The 10348-nt window shown below is 35.5% G+C and overlaps 1 protein-coding gene across 1 annotated transcript; it reads left to right on the top strand.

Annotated features, from left to right (window-relative positions):
* Window positions 1-715: 715 nt before the first annotated feature.
* Window positions 716-7836, top strand: LOC111793056 (nucleic acid binding/RNA binding protein). The gene is made up of 8 exons (XM_023674762.2): window positions 716-958; window positions 1582-1650; window positions 2273-2395; window positions 4788-4870; window positions 5788-5863; window positions 6489-6671; window positions 6850-6978; window positions 7259-7836. Exons 1-8 carry the CDS (start codon window positions 884-886, stop codon window positions 7418-7420), a joined length of 900 nt encoding a protein of 299 aa, XP_023530530.1. The 5' UTR covers window positions 716-883; the 3' UTR covers window positions 7421-7836.
* The last annotated feature ends 2512 nt before the right edge of the window (window positions 7837-10348 follow it).

The following is a 10348-nucleotide window of genomic DNA, read 5'->3' as shown; positions in this document are numbered from 1 at the left end:
AATTATTTTTTAGATTAAATATAAAGTTTAGAAATATTTTTATTAAGGTTAAATCGGTAAACATACATTAGGTTTTACCCCAAAAATATGTTTAAACTTTTATTACTTTTAAAATTTTAAAACATTCTAAAAAAAATATTTTAAACTTAAAAAAAATTTAAAAATACCCTTATCCTTAAAAGTTCATAGAGGCGGAATGGTAAAAATATTTTAATTTTTTTTAAACAAATCGAAGGATATTTATAAATTTTTTTAAAGCGTAAAGGTAAAAGATATTTTTGAAATAAAATACTAACGATTCCCCTTCAAAGTTATCGATAAAGGTACATTTTAGACATTTTTGAAAGTTTAAAAATATTATTGAAGGTCTGAGCTCTGAGAAAGTGGATGATATTTTAAAGACAGTACAAAATTTATGGATATTTTTATTAATTTAGTCTATTTTTTTATTAATACAAAAATTATTTCTTCACTTAACAACAACTTAAAGTTTTAATTTCCATATTTGAATTAATTTCTTTTTGTCGTAGAAAAATATTCATAAATATCCATATATTATATATCTATGAAATTGAAAGATATGTTAATTCTTATACATTATTATATATATTGTTTCCAAATAATTTAAAATATATATAATTATTAGAAAAGGGTGGCCGTCCCTACTTTGGGCCGACCCGGATTTGAAAGCCCGAACACTGAACCTTGAAAGGGCTTCTTCGTTCTAAATCGCGGCGGAGGCGGTGTTGTGTGTGCCTTATTCTTCGTCCAGATTTTCCCAATTTCACGCTCTTTTTCTTCCTTCTCCTCCTCTCTTCATCCCTGCAACATATTCTCTCACACCATTCTCTAGTTTCAACTTCTCAATTCATCTTCTACCAAAATGCAAGGAGGAGAAGATGTAAGCATGGAAGAGTTGGCTACTAATCTCTCTACCTACAAAGACCAGCTTCAGCAGGTCACCCTCTTGCCCAATCCTTTCTGCCTATGAATTGCTTTTTCTTTTTCTTTTTTTTTTTTTCGTTAAATTTTCTTCATTTTGTTTCACTAACTGGGGTTCTCTTTCTTTAAATTTATTCCAAGCAAATTTGGATATCTATGATCATTTGAACCTTTGCCGTCGTCATTCTTCAGTTCTTTCTAGTACTTTGTATCTGAATTAGGGTTTTTCTCAACTCCTTCGAGTGTTGCGGTGCTAAGTTGCAGCGAATACCGAGGAAATGAAACCTGTGTTGGATAATTGCATTAAACCTAGGAAGTTAGAACTTAATTCAGATATAGTATCAACATTTCTTTTTACGACTTTTCAGTTTAATGAGGTATTATCTGTCCTGGTTCTTTGGATTTTATTATTATTATTACTATAATTTTTTTTTTTATTATTTTTTTTTTATGTATTCAGAATTCTGAAATTTTTTTATCAGGGTTTAAGCAACTGAAGAATTTTACATTTGCATGATGAATCTTTAATTATCAATCAGTCACTTCCTTCCCATAACTAAATGAGTTCTTGGCTTCCTCACTTCGTTACATTTTTTGTGTACGTTTTTCAGTAAAATAACTATTTCTATTCTGATCCAGGTCAGGGAGCTGTTAGATGATGATCCTGGCAACTCTGAGTACATAGATATGGAAAAGGAGCTTGAAGAGGTAGTTTATTTTTGTCCACCTAGTACGCCCATCCTTCCTTGTGAACTCGTCACATGTTTATGGTTTAGCACTCTTCATATTCCCATTGAATGTATTTTAGGGTCATCTTCTGCGGTAGACTAAGTATCCGAGAACGCTCAGAACTATTTTTTTTATTATGTGGATTTCCAGTCAAGTTTGCTTTGTTTCTTTTGTCTGTCTTCTTTCTTCCTTTTAAAGGAAACATGTTGTGGAAATACAAAAGAGTTATGGTCCCTGTGGAGATTGTCATTCTCGTATTTGGGAGGAAAAGGTGAGGGCCGTGTATCTTTCATTTATGTGCTCCAGAGCTCTAATCTCTGGTCATAAATGATGATTATTGGATATGTGTGAAAATTTTGAACTTCCTCAAGATGCACATCACTTCTACCTTGGTTCCCTTGCAGGTGTGCTAATATTCGTTGGCAAGTCTGCTCTCCACTGACCTCCTTTCAGATGCTGATCCTGAGATTTAAGTTCTTGTGTTTTTTTCTTTTTCTTTTTCTTTCCCTTCTTGGGACAAATACCTGCTCTTTATGAAATTTAAGTTGAAGAGTATATTTTAACAGCAACATGGACTTGGACTAAAGTTGCAGTAATGCAGGTTATCGCCTTGACGGAAGAGCTTCTTTCAACAGCAAAGCAAAATGAGATTTCTGGATCAAATGTAGAAACTGGTGATGACAGTGCATCAATTAGTTTCCAGCAGACTAAAGGAAATAAGATGGTAAGTTCACATTTGTTCTTGTTTTGAGCATTACATCTCTGCTGGAAGCAACATTATATAATAAATGGTTATGGCTTTAGATTTAATGTGCACTGCTTGGATCTCTGTATTGTTTATTGTATATGTTGGTATTGTTTCTTTGCCTTATTTGGAAGCATCCCTCCTAAATGGTTACTGACATGTAGTTTTATTGTTATGTGCTTTAATGATTCTTTGTGGTGCATATTTTTGGCCTAGGATTCTCTGTGTGCTTCTGCTTGGAAGCGATTTATTTATGGTTTCAACCATTGTTAACAATTAGAGGTTCTTTCGCATTTGAACTTGTTTGTGGGATTTATAAAGGAAACTTGTTTGTTTCTCTTAATTTATAGGTTATGTGATTTTTGGAGAAATTAATTATTAGGTTTTAAATAACCCAAGGATAGACAAATATGATGCAATACAAATAGAAAGCATTGAAACTGATTAGGAAAGGAAAATATTAACTATTAATAATAAAAAAAAAAAGACTAATATCTAATTTGAAAAATAGTAGCCTATATAAATGATACAAATCTATACTTCTCCTCAAGTTGGGTGGAATACTGAATACAAGCCAAGCCTGAAAATAAATTCATCAAAATAAGTAAACTTGTCCATGGTAATGATTTGGTTGCGGTGTCAACAATTTGATGGTAAGATGGAGCACATTTTAGTTTTGCTATACTATTATTTACCTTTTTAGACTTGAAGTAGTGATCTATCTATAGGTATTGACCTTCTAAGGGGTTCTCTTGTTCACACTTTCATTTGCTTTGTTTCCCTTCTATTCAAGGAGCCTCCGTCTTTTTCCTTTCTTTGGAAGATTAAAATTCCTGAGAAAGTGATTTTTTTGCTTGTAAAATCTAGCATTAGAGAGAGCTAGACCATCCATGATTATACCCGACATTCCTCCTTTGTGTTTGCGGCCACAATAGTTTGTTATTTGCAAATGTCGTATGGAGAATCCAGATCATCTCTTGTGGGGTTGTCATGATTTTGAAACCAAAAATTTTCTAGAATTGGGGTAGGTGCTCACTCTCCTTGGATTTGATGATATAGTTAGTTTGGGATTGTTGCTCTTTGATTAGGAGATTCTAATGAACTCCCCCTTTCATGATTAGGGAACAGTTTTATGGTGGACATGTTTCACAATTTTGTGGGAGATTGGCTTAGGAGGAGAAACAGCAGGATCTCTAAAAGGGTTGAGAGGTATCAAGGGGAGAGGTGGGAGGTTGTGAGGTTTAATACCTCTTTATGGGCTTCCATGAATTTGTTATTTTTTTGTTATTATCAATTAGGTCTTACTCTTTCAGATTATAATCTGTTCTTGTAGGTTGTGGTGGATTCCTTTTGAGGCTTGGTATTTTTGTATGTCCTTGTACATTCTTTCATTTTTCTCAATGAAAGCACGATCTCTTATTAAGGAGATCTCGTTGTCACTCAATATTTCGATTTCCTAACCCACCATTGGCAATAATTAGATATGTATGAGACTTATGCATGAAAATGTGTTGAAATCTTATCTTTTTATCAGAAGATAATTGAACAAAAGAGACCTTGAAGTTTTCTCCTCGTCTTAACAAGGAGTCAAATGATGTTAGAGGAATAATAATGGGTGCAGAACCCCTTCATTCTATCCAGGAAATTGTTGCTGCCACGCAAAGTGAGGAGTGCAGAAAATGACTGATTTCTGGCAAGCAACAGTTTTGTTGCTGCCATACATTTAATTCGCACTTTACAATCCCCAAATTCATGTCAAATATTACTAATAATTTTTTTCTACTTCCTTTTCTTCTAGCAAGCAACTTCATCTATTGATCTCCCTTTTCTCTACCATGTTTTCCCCTCCCTCATCATCATCTTCTTCTCTTTTCTTCCCAAGGGAGAGTAGGAATCTCTTCTTCTTGGCCACCATTTTTTTACCTCCAAAAACACCATCTTCATCTTTTTCTTATCTTCTTCCTCGTCATGTTGCATGAAGAAAACACCTCATTTGGTTCCACCATTTTTCACTTTTGGCTTTCACCATTTTCACTCCACCATACTCACCTTCAAATAGCCTCCACTTGACAATCTCTTTCCCTCAAGCAGCAACCAAAATTAAGTTGTTCTATTCTTCTCGGTTTGCCACACATAAGCTATGGAAGGAAGTCAACACTCTTATTTTTAAGACATACTGCAAAAAACAATTTGAATGGTTTGATATGGAAGCAGTACCACTCAAGAGACGTCATAAATTGCTAGGCAGTTGAATCAACCTTCCTTTGAATTGTATTTCAATATTGTATTCCATCCATGTACATAATATTTACATGGAAGTATGCGTTGAGATGTTTGGTGTTCTAATATTCTATATGTTTTTTGTATGCAGGAAGCTGAAAGCATGTCTGACTATCACGAAAAATTTCCTATTGGAACAAAAGTTCAAGCTGTTTGGAGCGAGGATGGGGAGTGGTGAGTAAAAAAAGAAAAAAGGAGAAAACTTTACAGACTTAAACAAATTCTGTTTCTCTAGGTAGTACACTGTGTCATTGAATTCCAAAACAGAAGAAAGTTTATTTGCCAACTTATTCCCTTTTGAGTTGGAAAAGAGACATTGTTGAAGAAAAGGGATATGTGCTTGAAAGGTTACAAATTACTTGAACACGTACTAGAGAATATTGAAAGTACTCTTTATTCACTGTTTCAAATTGACTGCCCCAGGAAATGCCAAAATAGTAAGGGTCGGTCTTCATTTGTGGGCATGGAGGATAATTTTTTCTTGAAAATTTAGACTCTATCCAATTTAATGAACTTCTACATTTCCATAAGTTTTTTTTTTTTTTTTTTTTTTTTACAAAATGGTTGTTAATGAAAACCAGGCTCTTGTGCTATTTTTCATCATGTCATTCGGTGAAGAGGGTTGGTCCCTAGTCAGGTTTAAAGCGTCTCTTTGGGCTTCAATTGCTAAAGAGTTTCATAATCCTTCACTAGGTCATATTTTTTTTTTTATTTAAGAGCCCTTTTCTGTATAGCTTGTTGTTGAGGCTATCATTTTCAGGCTATCATTTTGTCCACCCGTTTTCTTTCATGTTTCTCAGTGTAGGTATTTTTTCTTGTTAAAAAAAATTCTGTTCAGCTATTTTGATTTGAGCCTTTGAAGTAACATTTCACTTGGTCTCTGGTCAAAAGGAGTGATAAGTCTATGAGAATAATTAGTCCGTTGAAGCTGATTTTACTTTCTAGATCTCTAGGCATATTCTAATTTTGTTGCTGGACGCATCTAAACTTCTCACAACCTCATTGTTCTTTGCCTCCTTTTCCGTTGACTGTTGTTTTTAATAGAAACAAAAAAATTTCCATTGACTGTGTTCAATTGTATAAATATTCAGGTACGATGCTACAATTGAAGCCCATACTGTAAATGGTTTCTATGTTAGTTATGATGGTTGGGGAAACAAAGAAGAGGTAAGGTTTCTACTGCTGCAGTTTGCATGACTTTTGATTATTTCTAAAGAGTATTATAGTACTTCTTCAGAAAGATCTGGGTCTGATTTTCTCTAAATTAACTAGAACTGTGAAGAATTGGATCATGGTGAGTAAATACGGGAAATTTCCCTTTGGGTGGGTCTAATTTGTGGGACTAAAAACATTTGTAAGAATTCTTGGAAGGCCATCTTCGTTTTAGTTCCTTTGTTTGTTGGATTAGTTGGTATAAATGCCAAGGTTTCCTCTTTGTAAGACTTGATTGAACATATAAAATTCTAGCATTTTGGTTTACACCAGGCTGTCCAGAAAACTGGAAGGTATCTTGAACTCATTCTCTCTAAAGCCCATTTGTTATGTATATATTGGCTTTGATTACCACCAAGCCCTTAAAGAATTGTTTCCTTTTAAATGTAAAAATGCACGTTATTGAGAGATAATGGGAAGAGACTACTGCTAGTACAAGGAGAGTAAGCATGAGGGAGAACTCGAAGTTTAGGAGTTCGAATCATAGAACCTGTTAAATGGAATTGTTCACCTTTTACCTAAGTAGACAGTAAAAACATCTGCACCCATTGTCAACACTAACGATATCTACTAATTGTAGGTGGACCCTGCTAATGTAAGAACAATCCAACTGGAAGTTAATGCTTTGCTTGAAGCAGAAAGAATGGCTGAAGCTACAAAACAGGCTATCAAGCGCAAGATTGCTCAAGCTGCTTCTGTTGACTTCCAATCACGAAATTTACCATCAAGGCTTCGAATTGAACCTGATGATCCTGAGGATGTAGTAAGTGGTTGATAATCTTAATATTTCATGACAACTAATTTATTAATCTAGTAATTAAGACAAATTTAGTAGTGCATTTGTTTGTACCTGTGGTGCTTGAAGTTCATTTTTATTTTTATTATCAGAGTACAACCCCCCGCCCAAAACTTGCTCTGATGTAGTAATTTTTCTTGTATAGAAAGCCACCAAACGCAAGAAAATACATGCTTTCAAGTCAAAGATGCGCATAGAACAGCTTGAAGTTACCCAGAATAAACGGCAGAATGCTTGGCAGCAGTTTCAGTCAGCAAAAGGCAAGTCTAAGAAGGTAAGTTTTGTGAATTTTAGAATTTTGTGGAACATTCATGCGTTTTAGACCGAGGCCCAACAGGTATGAGGTAAAACCCCAAGGCCAAAGGAATAAGTATTTCAATTAGCATTAATCAAAACAGAATCATAATTGTAAGAAGGTTTCAAGAGGGGATGCCAGGTTGTATTTGTATCTGAGTATCTTCCCAACCCTTAAAATAACTTCCCTTGTTATCACATTTTCCCCTTTTAGCACCTTTGTGGCTGTCCAATGATAATTTATACATGCACATTCTCAGATTGGCTTCTTCTCTGGGCGCAAGAAGGAGAGCATTTTCAAGTCTCCTGATGATCCAAATGGCAAGGTTGGTGTGACTGGAAGTGGCAAGGGTTTGACTGAGTTTCAGAAGAGGGAAAAACACTTGCATCTCAAGGGTGCATCAGTGGAGATGGATGATTAAGGGCAGGTCAGATTTTGTAGGTTGCTGCTTTCTTTGTATGTATCTTCATTTAGTATCCATTTGGGGCCATCTGTCTGGTTAGATTCATATAAATGGTTATACCTGTACTAAAAGCTTAGGTTGGGGGATGATTCCCTCTGGGTAACATAGTTTTCTTATAAGAATGGTTACGAAGCCTAGCCATGACAGGATCTCTTTTCTTCGACGTTTTATTTTACGTTCTGTTTCCTTATTATGTGAAAAACCCAGCAATTGTGTTCAAATTTCCTCTCCCGCTAATCACCCCTTCATTAGCAATGAAGAGTGAGTTCTATCCTAAGATGTTTAAGGGAGCTTAATTTATAACATAGCATTTGCTTATGTGGAGGGAAGAATTTCAATATTCAATAATTTTAGTTCCATCCATTTGAAATGCATTTGCTAAGCTTATATTTATTATAGTTTATTATAATTTCATTTTTACTTTTACTTTTACTATTAATATTGCTATATAATTGGTAGTGTAACGGAGGATGTGCTAATACAAAAAATTCAGCTTTAGTTTGAGTGGGGCTGTGGCTCCATTGTTCTTCTAGTTTTACACTTGGATTTGCATTTATAATGTATGAGAGATATTTGTAGAATGATATTGATAACTAAATGTAAATGTAAATGTAAATTCTATTACAATTTTATATTTGCTTTTACAGTCCTAATCTACAAATTCTCTACCAGCCGCAATTGTTTTGGTCTCAAAACATGTACTTGCTTAGTAGCCGTAATTAAATTTGAGACCCACGGTTTGTGTCCTATTCCATCTTCTTCTAAGTTGTTCCAGTCCGGGTTCATAGATGCCACCCGAGTCGAAGACTACTTTGATGCCACACCCTCGTCCTATGATAAACCCTCGTGGATAATAACTGTAACTGTATGATATCCAAAATTTGGAAGATGATTAGTTTGGAGGAAGGCAAATAGTTGATTTGAAGGGAGATGGGTGGAGTACGGAATCCCATTCATTCAATTTATTTATAAAATAAAATCATAAAACAAAAACATTTTCTTTAAATTAAGCAAAACAAAGTGTATAATGTAGTTACATTCAAGAAACACAAAATTATAGAATACATACAAAATTCAGACTCGAGAAGTTTTCAATTTGGTTGTTCCACTAGTATAATCCTTTGTTCGATAAAAGGTATTCAAGCTATTTCAAGCTTAGACTCCTCTTTATGTAAATTTTTGCTTGACTAAATACGCCTCGTTGCGGCCTATAACGTTACATAATCTAACGGTTAGGAATTATAATCGTCCCTAACATAGCACACAACGCGTCGGGCAACAATTTTTTGGGAATTATAGATTAAAAATACTCATGCATAGTCCATGTCATAATTAACTAAAGCATAATCTAGAGTTATGACATTTCCATTTACATCTACATTTCCATTTTACATCTATAGATGTAAGCATGCATGTATGTATGTATGTATATATATAATCGATTAATCACATCATAAACGCATATATTGAATGTATTAAACCCCTTATTACATAATCAACATGTTCACGTATATAAAACAAGTTATGAACTTGTTTAAGGGTCTCGATATGCTACTTACTTAATTACAAACCCCTTTCCTCTTGTAATATACTCTTTATAGGGTAATACTAACGATATCTTCTAATTGAACCAATATTTCAATTTTGGCCAATTTTAATAGAACAGGTCAAAAGGAGTCCAATGGAACGAATTGGAAGGAAATTGGCGCCTTCGCGTGCCCTAATAGTAACTCCCACGCGCCAGAAGCTTTGGCTAGTTGCGTTTTCACTTGCAGCCCACGTGTGCATGCGTCTTGTCATGGTCATGCTTGTCCTAGACGTGTTGTCCATGACCGCATGCCCGTTCCAAACTCCTTTTACATGCTTTTATCTTGGATAGGTCTTTACTATTTCATGTTGTGTCAATACGAGGGATATGGCCGGTCACCAAATCTTGTCTACACCTGCCCAGCTAAAATGCCCCAAAATGTACTATAGGGGGATGAAACTAGTCGTCAGTTCTTCCTACCCTGAGTTTTATGCTATTTAAGCCTTGATGTTTCTTTCTTTGCTCATAGCCATGTAACATTGTTTTCTTTAATTTTTTCAAGTTGTTTTCAAATGTACTTCCTCGCTCACGATTTCTAAACACATTTCTTGCAAACGTGACTCAAGGCTCGAGCATACGCCGACATTGTCCACGAAATCTAAATTTCTCACGGCTGACTTGTTTGCTGGTTAGAACAAGTGCCGCACAATCATTGTCCCGCTGCTGCAAGAGTGCGATTGTGACAAATTAGTACGCAATCATGTCCGCTGTAAAACAACTCAGCAAGTCCCATGCTGACCGATTAACTAAAATCGAAGAATAGTTAAGGCATGAGTGAAGTTCCTGTGGCTTTTAGAATCTCGCATGAATGAGATTGCCGCTAAAGCCGACAGGATGGATGAGATGGCAAGCTGCCTAGAGGCAATGCCTGTCTGCAAATTAATGAATATGGTCGAGGTCCTAGAAGACAAGGCCACAACTGTTGGTGGCTTCGAGAGTAGGGATAGCTCGACGGGCTCTATTGTCCGAGTGGAAGAACACGTTGAGGGCTTAAACAATGTCCAACAAGCGATCTTTTAGATGGTCTCAAAATTTGTCTAAAGATTTTAGAGCGATCCTTGGAATGGTTCAAGGCTGAAGTGGTGGATCTAAGTGCCAGATTAAACCTCACTATGAGAGCGGTGGGAGCCAAACCCCAACTGGGGGTGTAGTACAATTTAACAAGGTAAATGTCTCGGAGCCCAAGCCCTTCTATGGGGTTCGAGATGCCAAGGCTCTAGAGAACTTTATTTTCGACCTCGAACAGTACTTTTGAGCCACAAACACCGTGGCAGAAGAAGTGAAGGTCACTATCAAGA

Source organism: Cucurbita pepo, chromosome 1, assembly GCF_057944985.1.
Source record: "Cucurbita pepo subsp. pepo isolate OVF chromosome 1, ASM5794498v1, whole genome shotgun sequence".
Lineage (NCBI taxonomy): Eukaryota > Viridiplantae > Streptophyta > Magnoliopsida > Cucurbitales > Cucurbitaceae > Cucurbita > Cucurbita pepo.
Note: the sequence above shows the minus strand (reverse complement) of the source record. Positions and strands in the feature narration are given on the sequence as shown.

Bases quoted from the DNA above. Each gene is read 5' to 3' on its own strand.
- LOC111793056 (XM_023674762.2), top strand. From the start codon at position 884: ATGCAAGGAGGAGAAGATGTAAGCATGGAAGAGTTGGCTACTAATCTC. The intron at 1,651-2,272 runs GTAGTTTATTTT...GCAGTAATGCAG, and splicing joins TGGAAAAGGAGCTTGAAGAG to GTTATCGCCTTGACGGAAGA. The intron at 4,871-5,787 runs GTGAGTAAAAAA...ATAAATATTCAG, and splicing joins TGGAGCGAGGATGGGGAGTG to GTACGATGCTACAATTGAAG.